The sequence below is a fragment of the Callionymus lyra genome, chromosome 1, assembly GCF_982586985.1.
Source record: "Callionymus lyra chromosome 1, fCalLyr1.hap1.1, whole genome shotgun sequence".
NCBI lineage: Eukaryota > Metazoa > Chordata > Actinopteri > Syngnathiformes > Callionymidae > Callionymus > Callionymus lyra.
Window position 1 is genome coordinate 44,730,853 of NC_141818.1, and position 15,575 is coordinate 44,746,427.

At 37.7% G+C, this 15,575-nt stretch overlaps 1 protein-coding gene across 1 annotated transcript in view; it reads right to left on the minus strand.

The window, feature by feature from the left end:
• The window catches only part of mad1l1 (mitotic arrest deficient 1 like 1), a 30,320-nt gene extending 15,413 nt beyond the window's left edge, over positions 1–14,907 (minus strand). The window contains exons 1-15 of the mRNA XM_087809643.1: positions 14,811–14,907; positions 14,104–14,253; positions 13,798–13,938; positions 13,471–13,650; positions 13,288–13,412; positions 13,145–13,226; positions 12,934–13,064; positions 12,212–12,326; positions 12,023–12,084; positions 7,342–7,428; positions 5,850–5,994; positions 3,154–3,294; positions 2,948–3,004; positions 1,531–1,622; positions 1,267–1,357 (exon numbers count right to left, since the gene is read on the minus strand). Of these exons, the coding sequence (XP_087665769.1) occupies positions 1,267–1,357; positions 1,531–1,622; positions 2,948–3,004; positions 3,154–3,294; positions 5,850–5,994; positions 7,342–7,428; positions 12,023–12,084; positions 12,212–12,326; positions 12,934–13,064; positions 13,145–13,226; positions 13,288–13,412; positions 13,471–13,650; positions 13,798–13,938; positions 14,104–14,244 (1,590 nt within the window). The 5' untranslated portion in view covers positions 14,245–14,253; positions 14,811–14,907. The remainder of the gene's footprint in view (positions 1–1,266; positions 1,358–1,530; positions 1,623–2,947; positions 3,005–3,153; positions 3,295–5,849; positions 5,995–7,341; positions 7,429–12,022; positions 12,085–12,211; positions 12,327–12,933; positions 13,065–13,144; positions 13,227–13,287; positions 13,413–13,470; positions 13,651–13,797; positions 13,939–14,103; positions 14,254–14,810) is intronic.
• Between the last annotated feature and the right edge of the window lie 668 nt (positions 14,908–15,575).

The following is a 15,575-nucleotide window of genomic DNA, read 5'->3' on the forward strand; positions in this document are numbered from 1 at the left end:
CAAACTGCAGGGGGTCTTGCGCGTGCTGGACTTGTGGCGTAAGATGTTTGAGGACCAGCCGCTCCAGTGTCTTCATCAGCTGCGAAGTCAGTGCCACCGGTCTGTAATCGTTCAGCACACTCGGTCGGATCTTTTTAGGGACTGGAACGATACAGGAAGTCTTCCACAGAGTTGGTACTTTCCCCAGCCGTAGACTGAGGTTGAAGACATGCTGGAGTGGCTCAGCTAGTTCAGCAGCGCAGGTCTTTAGCAGTCGAGCAGACACCTTATCAGGACCAGCAGCCTTCCCTGGACGAATCCTCCGAAGTACATCCTGTACCTGGAGTGAGGTGAAGCTGGGAAGTGGTTCTGTGGAGCTGGGGGGGGCACAAGAAGGTGGGGCAGGTCCTGAGGCGGGCAGCAGTGAGGGTGAGGTGACCTGCTCAAACCTGTTGAAAAAGTTGTTCAGTCCATTTGCCTCATCCACCGTGTCCACTGCAGTCAGAGAGGCCTTGGTCTTGTGTCCAGTGATGGTTTTAACACCATCCCAGACCTCTCTTATTTCTTCTCGGCTCAGCTTCTCCTCCAACCTCCTCCTGTAGGTGTCCTTTGCCTCCTTCAAGCATCGCTTCACCTCCTGCTGAGCTGACCTCATGGCGTCCCTGTCTCTGCTCCTGAATGCCACTTTCTTCCTGTTAAGGACATCCTTGACCTCCTTTGTTACCCACGGTTTATTATTAGGGTAACAGCGGACAGTCTTAGTAGGGGCGACAACGTCCAAACAGAAATTTAAATAATCTGTTAGACAGTGTGTCTGTCCCTCGATGTCCTCACCATGAGACCTCAGCAGCACATCCCAGTCTGTTGTTTCAAAGCAGTCTCTGATGGCGTCCTCCACAGCTGGTGTCCACTTTCTGATTGTCTTAGTGGTCACAGTCTGTCTCTGCACCAGAGGAGTGTACTGTGACTGAAGGTGGACGAGCAAGTAGCAAGTATTGCATTTCCTTGACCTCACTTCGCTTTTCCAATCTCATCTAAAAAGGTGTTTTAGGCTCCAACACACTCACAATCTCATTCTTTCAAAATCAAAAACTCAGAAAAAAACTGAATTTAGCCCAATGCCGTCAAACCACGTTCTGCTGAGAAAGCTGTCAGATGTTGGAAGAAACAGTGTGAATCAATCTGCAGTGTCATATGGCCCCTGATGCTGCCTGGGGGTTTGTTAAATTGGTTCCTTTGTGCCACAGAAATAAATCCACCATAGAAGCAGCTGGTCTTGGCACCTACCTGTAGGTCGTGTCTCTCCAGTCTGAGCTCAAGAATGTTGTTCTGCTCCTCCAAGCGCTGCCGCTCAGCCTCCAAATCTTCAATTTTCTGCCTAAAAAAAAGAAACGTTCACCGGGTTAATCACAAACTGAAGCTCTGTGAAACATGATGTAGATCATGGATCACGTGTTTGTTGTGAGGTATATCAGCAGCTTGACGACAAACGTTAAACAGGTTAAATTAATCCATTTGCACTTAATATAACTAAAAAAAAAAAAATCTGACCTCAGTAAGTCCAGCTCCTCTTTGGAAAGCGTGGCATTCTTGTCAACAGTTGAGGTTTGTTGTTTCCTCAAAGTCACAAGTTCCATCTCCCTCTGAAAGAACAAGAAGGTTTTAATTAAAAACACAAAGGAAAGTTATCCGGGAGATAATTTGATCTGGAATTTTAAGGAATTACCAGTAGGTTTGTCAAACACACGCATCCTGTAATTGCAGAGCAATCCTTGTCATGTATTTCTGTGGTTTCACCTACACGGCTCACAGCATTTATCCAGCATTTCCATTCCATATCTGCTTCGCATCAAGCTTTGGACGCATTATTTCCGACTGCTTCCATCCTTCTCTCTGCTCATGCCCACTTTCACTCCCAGACACAGATAAGTAATTACCGCAATCCCAGACAGGTGGATTTCACGCATCAATACTCGTTGGTTGTGTTATGTTGATGTTGCCAGGGCAACAGGGGAATGAAGAGAAACAAGCATGTGCCACTGCTTCAGAGCGTCAAGACGGTTTATGGTCATATTGCATTGAGCTGCTTTTTAATATGAGGTCAGTTCAATATTAATTAAACGCATACGAGATTGATGCATCATTGGGTAAGAAAAACAATTTTGATGTTAAAGGGCAACTAATATGTTGATTTTTCAATCACAAAGAAATACATTTTACTGTAACACGAGTTATTTCTTGTATTCGAGAACAAACCCCTTAAAGGGAAAATTGAAAAAGTAATCATACATTTATCAGTAATCTCAATCTTGAGGAGAATAAGCGCAATTAGTTTGTCTTCTATAATCGTTCAGCCCTACTTTAAAGCAATAGTTGACCCAAATTCCACTCAATTTTCTTTATGGAAATGAAAAACTATTTTGGGTAAACTATCACTTAAATATTCATCAGCTAACTCCTGTGCTGATGTGCGATACATGGGCTTTTAATTTCCTTAGATAAGTGATTGTCAAAGTTTATCTACAACCGCTAGTCAACAGATTTATGTTCAAAGACATTTCCGCCCCAATTGATGACCAATTTGAACCGGAAATTGTAAAACTGTTTACTTGTATTTATTACGGATATTATGGGGCAAATACTCTCTCTGCTGAGAAGATACACATCTCAGTTTATTATTCCACATACTTTCCTAATGGTCTGCCAAAAGACACCCTTCACATAAGACGTTGTTATAATTATTCTCGTCTCAAGTTATACTGGGCTTGTAAGAATAGCAAGAACATCAGTGAGACACAGTATCAAACTAAGGAGGGGAAATCGGCAGGAAAAATGGCAGTTCAATTTGATGAATCCATTCAACCATCCAATAATTTTGACAGGTTCGTTTTAGACACACCACAGGCTCCCTTAAGCCTGAATGAAGCGTGCAAACTCTAAAAGATTTCAGGATTTTTGCTATACTTACACTTTCCAACTGTAGCTTGAAAGAACCCACTTCTTCCTGTGTCTGGGTCAGCTGTGTCTGGAAATAACAACAGCAAAGAACACATGTATAAATACAAAAGGTGGTAAATAAAGTTAATTATTATTATATTTAACAGTGTAAGTGAAAGGGCCACCCGAATGCTGCTCAACAATATGAAACTATTGAAACAGTATCTGTTGACTGACCTCAAGCTCCGAGTTCTGACCCTGAGTCTTCAACAGCAACTCCTCTGCTTCTTTAAGACGCTTGCTGAGTTGTGGGGTGTATTCAGTGGGTGCCAGCTCACTGTCATAAGACTCCAGAATGCTTCGCATTCCATCACGCTCCTGAAAGACAGATATTGACACAAGAGTCAGAGATAGAAACCATGGGCAGTAACAAGCCGTGGTGCGACGACCAAAATGAATTTGAACAATCGTGACTTTCCTCTGATGATTTCTATCGTGAGTAGAATTAGACCATCATGAGTACAAAGTCCTTTGTTTGCACATGAGTAGGTCGGTAGGTGGTGGAAGAAACAAAAGGGGACGTAAACATAAATCATTTTTGATTGTGTTAAAAAAGGTCCAAATATGTAAAACCCATTCCACTGGTCTTTTATTGTTATTCCTGCACTCTTATTAGTGCGCTATTCAAAATAATTTGTCATATTGTCCATTACAGGTTTCTTGTGCAGTATTATGGTATTCATGTTTTTTAGTTCAAAAGCTAAATGAAAAAAAATGTATTCATCAAATGATCTTTTGAAAGCTGCACAATTGTACTTGTTATAATATAATAAAAATACAAATGACTAGATAAAGAAAAAAAAAAACTCTTCACAAAATGAAGCAAACTATTAAAAGAAAAGTTATTTATTGAATAAATAACCAGTTGTGTCAACAGAGACTTGAGTATCTCAAAGGGCAACTAACGTGTTGATTTAATAGTGTCTTAAATAAAAGTTGGACTCTATTGTATCATCAGTATGTGTCTGTATAAAACCCTTTTCATTGAAATATTGACATTAGAAAATTATTCTATAAAGCATGTTTACCATAACCACACCCACTCTGCTGTGATTGGACGGAAAAAAAGATGCCCGTCATTCCCTTAAGTCTTCACCTCCAAGGGACTCAATTTTATAAACAAAGTGGGTCCCGGAGGAGGAGTGAAGCCATTATAACGTCATAATGGACTCGGCTCTCGTAACCTCTCGTTCGCCCAGATTTCAGAGCAACATTGTAAAGTAATAAGTTCATGCTCATGATAAAGGGACTAACTGCATCTTGGAGAGAAAGAATTAGTTTTTCCACATGAGTTTCCCGTTAAGAGTCCTAATTACAAACAGAAACGAGCAGAATTAGAAATTGATGTGTTTTCTCAGCGACGTTCATTTGCTTATGGCCTGAATCCTAATGGAACTGTAATGTTCCCTTAATCGCTTTATCCACCTCGTAGGCCAATCTCAGCAGGAAAAGACAAACGCAATCAGATCGAGTCAAGTCGGCCTTGTGATAATCTGGAAAATTCATTGTGGGTGAATGAGCCAGCAATAACAGACATCAAATCATGTCACTAAACACATTTAAAAGAAGTAATTGAAAGAGAAATGACGGGAAAACAGAGCGAAATTGAAAACTACCACAAAATAGCTTGAGGGGACTTTTCTCAAAACAGGAGCCCTCAGGCTTTCTACTCTCAATTTACCTGTAATGGTTAAGATAAGATTTCAAATCTGCCAACGCCAGATAAGGCTGTCATGCTGAGTGGGAACCTATAATTTTTTTAATCTCTTTCCCATGAACATGGCAAAAAATGAAAACATCATAATTGATTTTTAAGTTAAAACCAACAGACACTCCCCCCAATGACTGAATGTGGTCATTTCTAATTCATACATTACACTTAAAAGACCATTCAAATAAATTATTGGCATCATTATTAATGCAGTGGTGACAAAACCAGTTTAATAGATGCTGAATTTACCAAGGCTGGTCATGTGGGACACGCCAACAGCTGCAGGCACAGTTGCTCCACAAATTACTGTCTCTTCAATTTATCTTTTCAGATTTTGGTTTAATTAGAATAAACATAGCACAGAAGAAGAACTCTTTCAATAATAAAAGGGTATAATTAGCAACAAGGCCTGAAGCGAGCCGTTGTAAGTACTGTCCAGCACTCCACTGCCACGCAAATGAAAACTACATTCTTCAGGTCTTTGATTTTATAATCTGGTTCTTAACATTAGCATCTGAAGAGTACAAATATGAATGTTATTAACCATCACTAATGCACTTGTGTCATGAGAGGCTTTACAGTCTCTCAATTAAATAACATCACAAAGTCCCTATTCATCTACAAACCTCAAACTCCAGTACAAATTTAATCTACAAATTTAAAACATTCTACACTTTGCAAAACTCTCATTTTTCTGTTTAGTTGGGTTGTAATTGTGTGCCTTTGTTGCCGAAAACAACACTTCATCTTTGTTACTCTCATGTTACTCTTTTTGGTTCAACCCTTTTGCTTTTATTTAAATGCATTTAGGCTCCAACAGACTCACAAATATGACAGTTAAGACAATTATTACTCATCAATTACTCACTCACTGTGTCATGATCCGAAAAGTCAACTACTTTCATATACATGTAGATCTCTTTATAGGATCAGAATAAACATGCGACCAATATACAAAAACGGAGTGGTCAAAGGGAGAGAACACTTTCTAAATGGCTCGATCGGAAGAGCCGAGATATGAGAGACCATTTTATCTGATGAAATCTAAAAAGCAAATTCATTAAGAGGAACATCTAATAAAACATTTTAAAAGCCCATTTCAATTGAACCAGATCAAGGTAGTATTAATCAAACGTAGTTATTGGGCTGTAGTTTTAAATACCTTTGTAAGTAAGAGCAATCTTTTCTGGAGTCTACGGAACAGCAGCTCCTGCGTCTCCTTCTTCTTCTGTTCCTCCGCGGTCTTCGCCTGGTGTCGGGAAAGCTCTGCTTGGACCTCAGACTGGACACGCTCTAGATTCCTTATACTGATCACAAAAGAGAGCGTCAGCATCAGGTGTACAAAGGCAACTGATATCAGACAGCTTAAAATACTGATGAAAATACATTTAATTTACCTTTATTTCAGTCATATGTCTGAAAGTCTTGATGGTTCTACCGTTTTACCCATTTGTTCAAAATTCACAATTCTATTTTTTGATAAATATTTACTTTTCACTCCAAATAAAGTAAAAGACTGTGCACCTCAAAGTTGAAAAATGCCATCGGAAATTCTTCCAGAAAATTGAGAAAAAGTAATTGACGGCCTTGTAATACAATTGAATCAGAACTAAATTGAAAAGACATTCTTCATATTTTCTGTACAATTCAGCCAAAAAATGATTTTCTCTTCAATGGCACAATGGAAGTGAATGCAGAACCCTTCCATTAGGTCGTCAAAAGTATCGATACTCAATCATCGAAACGGTTTCTTTTTGCACAACAGTTTTTATTCTTTATAATTAATGTTTGGTTCTAAAAAAAAAAGGACATGTGTTTTACCAGAGGTTCTTTTTGCATTTGTATTGCTAAGAAAAGTGTTCGTTTTAAATCTGTTGTTTTTTTTTTATCTTTGTGGTAGTAAAATGCTATCAAGTATCAAATATGTTATTGGCATAGAGTTGAAAATATCTCGACAACCATAATCCTTAACAGAAAATTATCAACATCTACAGTGTAATAAAAGTCTGTTATTTGGAAAATACAAAAAAAACATCTCTGTTCAGTAATTTGTCTTAATAATTGCTTTTCTTAAGCTGAATAAAACTGCAATGTCACTTGGGTACATTAATTTACAGACATTCAGCCTGACTGACACTGAAGTATTATTCAGAGACTTCAGATTTGTGCCGGGCCTGATCAACGGGACTGTAATTATCCCGCAAAACAATGATTACAACATAAGCTCTGCTCTCTTTCACCACCTCCCTCCACCCATCGCATTTCCTGTTTCTTAAAAGTCACAACGGGCCCCGTTGCACTTGGGCAGAGAGACGATGCTCGTCAGCTAATGAAAGTTTTCTTAGGAGGACTGAGCTGCGGCATGATTATTGGTGTGCGCCGGCGTCCCAACAGACGTCACCTTCGCCTAAACAGGACAAGTTTAATTAGAGATTTTTCCCTCTCTCACACACACACACACACACGCACGCACACGTGTGCTATTGGAATCGAGAGCGAATTAATTAACTTTGTGACAATTAAGTTCTGTGAGATACGCTCTATTAGACGTACACAGAGAGAGAGCGAGAGAGAAAGAGAAAGAGAGAGAGAGGGGGAATGACGTCAAAAGGCGACTGGAGAATAAATGGAAAAGCAAAGGTTGCTGGTCCTACCGGCTCCTCAGTGAGTAATTCTGCTCCTTCAGAGTAATTTCTCTCTGCTGGATTTGAATCACCTCCCTGGACAAATCTTCTGGTTTCCTGCGGTCATAAAAAACAGAATGTGTACAGAGGCAGTCGGGAATCATTCACGGATAAATAAATATAAAAAAAAAATAAAGATGAAAATCAATGAGACCAGGGTGCAGAAGAAAGTGAACGAGATTGTAATAAAGATGGAATTTCACATCCATTTTTAAAGAGCCACGAGGGTGTGTGGAAAAAAAAGAAGACTACCATAAAGAAATATGAGAAGAGGCTTGTGAGCGTCTTCTTAGTTAGAAAGCCAGTTTGAAGGTGATTTTACTCAAGTAAGGTTACTTGGCGTTTTCAAATCACTGAGCACGTAAAGCTCTTTGTCTCAATATGGGCTTCTGGGAAATACATTCAAGTCAAATGTTTATCGTAATGTACATACAACAGTACCTTCAAGAGGAAGAAACGTTCCTCTAGTAAATACTAGGGCTGTGTATTGGCGAGAATCTGGCGATACATGTGTGACGATACGATATATTGAGATACTGAAGGAACAACCATTAATTGTTTCTTTTCTGGCTTTCACAACAAAGAAATTATGAAATATATCTCAAAATATTAACAAAAATGTAAACCTTTACTAACAATGAAGTGCATTAACATCTCAAACAACCTGGAGCAACATGTAATATCCAGTATCTGTCAGGGTTTAATTATTTAACTTTAAACTTTGTTTTAAAAAGAGTCCAAACATCAGCTTTAAAATCTGCTGGACTTAAGTTTCTTTTTCGATCTTTGCTGCAAATTTCTCCCGTTTTTTGTTGTTACTTTTCACAGAGGAAATGTTGACAACTAGTGGCTGGAGGTTTAATTGCAGCACACAAATGAACAAACACTGTGAATATTTGAGTTTTAATTGTAAAAATAAAACATCAAATGATTGTCTTTCAAACACACTATCGAAATATATATACCATAAAAATAACGTTGAACTAAAATAGCATTTTCTCTCAAAGGTTAAAAAAATGGTTTTGTTTTTTCGAATATCGATACAGTTTAGTGGAATAAAAATATCCCTTTTTTTTTTTTAAACCCCTAGTTAATACAATATCTTCAAATGAGTACCTTGAAAATTGAGGGGTCATAAATGCAACTCCTTTTTTCCCCCTTTGCTTCATCAAATAACTTCAAAAATCATATTTTTTTATTACCTACAAAAATTCAGTTACATTTTTTTAATTATACATTTAATTACATAATAATAAACATACTAGCTAATGTTGAATTAGAGCCAGAAGCACAAAAACAATCAAAGAACATCAATACAAATACTGTAATATAAATACTGCAATATAAATACCGCATATATCTATATATACACATGTATATATACTTTCAAAGTCATCAAAAGATCATAACAAATGCAGGGGATCTGTGTGTTATTATTTGAGTAATAAAATGGGTGAAGTAAGTGGATGGACTTTGCGATAAAAGTTAGGCATTGTGGATTTATCACCAAACGCACTTGGCTCAATAGTGCCTCGGGTCTGGAAATAATCTCATGACTAAAATATGAGTCCAGGAGTCGTATGATGGGATGACTATGGTACGAAGAGCAGGTAATTTCACATCGCCCTGAGCACGGGGAGATTAACTCCCTTTATGTGAGACGCCTTTTTTGGCAACCAGCTTGGCTTTCTTGCTAAAATTAAAAATATAAATATTTCCTTGAGTGATTCAAGGGGGATGGTCACTCATGTTGTTGTATACAAAGTACTTGCGTCTGTGAAGGCAACGAGTTGACAATTAAGAAGGCAATGATGACAACAACGCAATCAATATTAAGTCACAATCCTGACTTCTGACCCTTTCTTATGATTTCACCAATAAGTTGTTGCAAAAAAAATACAAAAAGAAGTTATAAGGTAAGGTAAGGTAGAACTTTATTTTCCAATTAGCCACAGCAAATACAGCATTTTTTTCAAAAAAATTGTATATATATTATTATTAATCATTATTATTATTATTATTATATGTGATAGTCGAATTTGGACAAGGAAAAAGGGCATTAGAAAGATAAGTCATCAACTCAAAATTTAAAGTGAAAGTTCACCCAAAATTTAAATTTGATTTTTTTTTTCCTACTCATCCTCATGTAGACCAAGTGTTTTTTTAGACGAGGATGAAGACAACTGAGCTTCTATTGCAATATTAAAATGAACAAAATATTTTGTCTGTAACTCTAAAAAGGAACAGATTACTCTGAAAAATTACTCTTATTGCCATGACGACGAGTAGAAAATTATTGGAGTTTAAATATTGAGTGATTACTTTAAGCTCTATGCAGAACTGGGCACTGCTCGACAAAGTCAAATTAATGTAGCCCAAGTAGCGCTGACCTTCTGGCTCTGTGCCTTTTCCACCAGACTTGGTGGTGATGATTAGAAAAAAAGAAAAAAAGAGTAGAGATGGAAGTATTGGCCTCATTAATGCCAATATGCTGCCAAGGTCAGGCCAAGTCAACTGTAGCCAAATAGCCCGTATACCAAAGGTCACCCTAATGAGGTGTATTTGACTGAAGTTAATCTTCTTTTGTCCAATTAAACATTTCATTTATTACAAGATTTACAATTGGCCCTCGGAAATAGTCTTAGACCCGCTTCCAGAAAATCTAACACTACAATAGAAACAACTGTATAAAGCTGTGAAACTATCTGAAATAAAACGCAATGACGGTTTTCTCATGAACTAAAGCCATGCAAACTAAACCATGGCAGTTTCTCTGAGGATGATTAGGTAGGGGTGTGCACTGGAAAATTCATTGTAAACTCAAATACTATCCTAATAATAATTTCCTGAATCTGAAAAGTCGCATTTAACAGGCACAAAAAAAACAACATTTGGGGGTCGAGTGCTGCAGCCAGGTTAGGGACCGTCAAGCATCTTTCCAAACATCGTGTCACTACTTCGGGGATAAGAATCGTTACGATTCGTCTTTGGTTGAAACAATCCTGTCACATGTTTGTTTAATGAGAGCGGGGACAGTGTCGCACAGAGTGAACAGTAGTAAATATCAAACGCCGTCTTTCCTCCAGCGATAATATTTAATTTAGTACCACATAATGTTTAAACATTTATTCACGTCAGTGAGAGATTTCATTTCAAATACTTGTGACGAAGTCGAGGCAATTGGCGGGAATTGACATTTAAATGGGATACAAAAGTACAGATGACTTGTTGTATTGCGCAACGATCAAGAAAAATCTCCTGCTGGACCTGACTTCATTTATTCGGCACCGCTCATAATCTTGGCCGCGCACACACACACACACACACACACACGCACACACGCACACACGCACACACGCACACACGCACACACACGCTCACCATTAGAGGAGACTAGATCCGGCTTGTGAACATGATGCAGTGCCGTTCGGTTTACATCACAGCCCGAGTTAATCACTGAAAATGTAGCTTGTGGGCGAATGCATTAGTAAACTTGCCGTCCCTGGAAATGGATCCAATCTATACAATATGTGCATGTTTTGCCAAATTGAGGATGACAATCATTGTGACGATAGTAGTGAGGTGGTTGCTTTTGCAACACCTCATTATAAATGTGTACTGGACACAGCTTGGGAAATATACTGCTCTGCTAGAAGGCGCTGCAGTACAGTATGTATTTCTCTCTTATTGGCAAGAGCTCAGCGCCATCTGGTGGACTCATGTACTCTACATATTGTGAGTTATATCAAAGATTTCTAAGTTCTATTCCTTTAAACGGATACTAATATGTCTCTTAAATAGATCTTGGACCTTTACTCATCAGCCTGTGTCTGTACAGAACTCTCTTAATTTAAATATTGACATTAGAACATTTGCTCTCACACTAAGATTAGAATTTTTACCATAACCACACCTACTCTGCTGTGATTGTTCAAACACCAAGGTTTGTCACCACGCATCATCAACCCCAGAAGTCTCCACCTCCAAAGGAGTCGTTGTATAAACAAAGCGGGGCGTGATTAAGGCTGGCTGGAGGAGGAGTCAAGCCATTATTACATCAGAATGGACTCTGCTCTTGTAACCTCTCGTTCGCCCAGATTTCAGAGCGACTTTATAAAGTAACAAGTTAATGGTCATGATGAGGGAGTTACTGCATCTTGGAGAGGAAGATTCAACATTTACTACAGTGAGTCCATCAGGAAAGCTTGGTTTTCATATTAGTTGCCATTTAACACTCAAATGAAAGAAGTACACTTATGGGTTTTGCCTAATGCAAGAAACTTCTGTAGTTTGCTGCACATTTTACTCATAAAATCTATGATAAACCAGGTAGAAAAAAAATTGTTTACTTTTAACTTGTATATTTGCATCATTAATAAAGATGCCAATCAATCAAATAAAACTGCACTTGAGGACCAATTAACCTTAAATCATTTTCAAAGTATGCAAGTGCTGTAGGGCTCTAGGAACACCTTCATTCACTGCTTAGTTGATTGGAAAAAGTTGGAGATGAAAAGGGAGTATATACAGATCTAAAATAACTTTTAAAATGCACAACATTGATGTTTAAATTTCATTTAACTTACAGTTAACTTTACCCTGAAAAACAGTTTTTTTTTAAACAACCTTTTCATAAATAATGCTTTCTGACCTTATGTTGAGCCCTGATGATTCTCCAAGATTCTCCCAGGCTTGCAGCTTCTCCGCTAACCTCTGAAATCAAAAGGATAATTCTCCATTGAAAAGTGTTTTTTTTTCTCTATAACAAAGATCTTTATTAAATACACAATTCAATTAAATCATCTTGATGGTAGCATCACGGTTACAAGCAACATTCTACCTCTTTCTCCAATTCTGCATTGACCAAGTCCACTTTAGTTTTCTCCATCCTCTCCAGCTTCCTCCTGAGCCCTTCGACTTCCTCCTTCAGCAGGCCACAGTTCTCTTTGCTCTGCCTGGATCAACAAAGATGAAACCCGTTATGAATCTGAGGTTGTTAGAGTGACACCTGTATGTTGTAGATATTGTAAATCATATCAAAGCAAATACCCTTTTAAAAAATGATCATTACTATGAGACATCTACAAATATCAAGCTTATGATTGAATCTCTAACTCTAGTCAGCTTCTTAAGCTTTACACGACACCTGATCATTAGTTGCCTGTTCGGTAATGCATAAAGACAACTGTGATAACATGCAGAAACATTGAAAAAAGTTCCAGAGAGTTCAGTCTCTTATGTTTTCATTATTGAAGCCGATGCCAAATTTGACAATGAGCAAGTTTGAAAATGGTTCTTCTGTTTCTGAAGAGTCTAACAGCAATGTTTTTTTGTTTTTAAACCAATTAGAATAATGTAAAAATGTCAAAAACTTGGCACTTACTATATAAATTGAGTAGATAAACTAAATATCTTTTTAAAACCAATCGAAACCAAATGCTATTTTTTTTAAATGTAATACTAAAATTGAGCATCTTTATTTGTAGTTAAAAACTAAAAACGGTTCTTTGTGTCATGGATTACAATAGCACTCAATCATGTTGCATATTTAGTGAGTTTCACCTGAGAAAGGCGTTATCCTCACAGAGTCTCTTCAACTCTTTCTCCAGATCTGGAACTCTAGCAACCTCTGACTGGACGGTCTTCACTATTAACACATCCTCCTCCTGGAGGACGAGACGTCTCTCCAACTCCTGCCATGAAATATAACATCATTTCTTCAGACCTACCTGAAAACCATAACTCAACCTCGGCATAATCTTAACATTCCTACCTTGATTTTAAGAACGTGGTCGGAACAAACTGACTGAGAAGCTTGAAGAGTCTGACAAAGTTGAGACATTTCCTGATGCTTTCTATAACAAAAAAAAGAGCATCACAGGGAGTTCACAGTCGCGGTAATGTCTCATTAGGTACCTGCACTGTAAATCCTGCTGTTCCTGCAACTCTTGCTTCACCAGGTTTTGATTAGAAATGGTTGAATCCTGATTCTGAATCTTCTGTTTCAGCTCTCTGATCTCATCCTTCAGACAACTGATAGACTAAAGACATGTGTAGGTTAGAAAAAGGGGGTAAAGAAATGTCAAACAATTTGCACACCTGGTTGCCAGCGTTTAATTTCATATCTCGCTCGTCCAATTTCTTATTGACACTCTCTAGCTTCTTATAAAGAGTGTGGTTTTCCTCGACATGCTCTAGTATTTTCTTCGCAGCATCCTTCTCCCTTTCTTCCAGCTTCTTTATGCGACCCAAAAGCTCCTGGTTCCGGTCCACCTCATGCTGAAATAAGAAAACCAGGAACCATCATATACATTGACAACAAGAACTGCAATTTTGTACATCAATGTATTTGTATTTTCGAATAATATAAGGTTTTGTTGAGAATGACGGGCAGAAAGATCAAGCATCATATTGTGCATTTGGTACCTCCAGGTCTCTCGCTTTATCAGATGCAGTTTTCTCAAATTCAAATCGAGCTCGCTTGTGACTTAATTCCATCTGCTTCTTTTCGTGGTCCAGGTGAAGTAAGCGATTTCTTGAATGCACCTTGTCTGCTGCCTCCAACAACTGGAAAAAGATGATATTGAAACAACAATTTGTGGCCGATATTCTGATGTTTTTCTAAAATGTGAACAGTGTAAAGATCCTGAGGGATCAATAAAGTTTTACCTTACCTTAAAGGTACAACAAATTAACCATCTATGAATTGAACCCTGATCAATGTAGAAATACCTCCATGTTGCGCTTGTACTGATCCTGAAAATGTCCTGCTCTTGGAGCCTCCGATAGACGATTTGCCGATTCATTGAAGCTGATGAAGGAGTTAAAGGATTTCAGGGTGGTGAGGACAGTAGTGTCGTCTTCCGGATCCATATTAACAGCCTGTGGAAAAATGCATACAGACTTTAACATAAACAAAGATCGACACAAACTGACTCACACCAGGGGTCAAATGATTGAACACAGTCCGTGCAAAACGTCGAATCCTATATACAACTGTCACTTTAAAAAGGTTAAAAGCATGTCTCAAAGTTAACATAAATTTCACAGATTCCACTCACAAACAAAAACAAGATTGTTGCAACTATTGTTGATCTCATTCACGCTTGTTGTATTTTCAAATGTAGGCACATTTTGTTTAGAATTATTTTGTTACTTGGTGACGTAAAACTGACCTTTTACAGTAGCAATGGGAAACATTAAATCGATTAAATGTTAGTCTGAATTGCATTTTACAAGTTGGTTTATAAAAAGTATGTTGTTTTCGGTGTTGTTTTACTAACGCAGAGTTGAAAACAACAATAACCTTCTTTTTGGTTAACGTTTATGTCTCGAAAGTTGCAATGATCACAAATGCCTTTTTTTTGGTAATAAGAACTCGATAAACAGCCTAAGCGATATCTAATCGTGTTCTTGAGAATATTATAAGTGATATTTACCAGCAATAATAGTCAGAGACTGTGAGACACAAACGCGCTTTCCCTCAGTGCCGACCAGTTAGCTTGCTAGCAGTTAGCACCGCAGCTCTCCCTCCAGTTTGCTCAAACGAAATCTCGCGAGATCTGATTCACAAACTCAAAAGGAAACGATCTAATATTTTGGGTCCGTTATTCCGTACTTTTATGTGTTTTCATTGCGGCCATGGTCTGATCGTAGAATAATGAAATTGAGAAATAATTAAATAGAATAACACGGAAACAATTGCGTTTATAAATAAAAATAAAAATAAAAATAATAATGCATACGTTAAATATGTTTCTATATTTAGAAATATTTTAAATTATATAATAATTATCCTTATGTCAAACATTTTCCATTCGTAAATGATGGCTTATTAAATAATCATGTATGAACCATCTCCAGACATTTTTATTCGTGCAGGCTTTTCCTTGATTCTCTGAGACTCCTGTGTTTGTCTTGACCTTGACCTTTTAAAGTTTTTATTTCATTGTTTTTATTTTTATTTTTTATTGTTTAAGCGCTTTGTGACCCTGGTCTGGAAAGGCGCTATATAAATACTAATAACTTGATTCTTACTTATGAAAATAATCATTATTTAAAAATATGAACGTGTTCAAACGTGTAAACATTCCATCCCTGTATTGATATAAACCAAACCAATAATCTGGACGGGTACAAAGATGTATTTTTGTTTTATATCCAGCAGATGGCAGTATTGCCATACAGATGTATTTACTACTTGA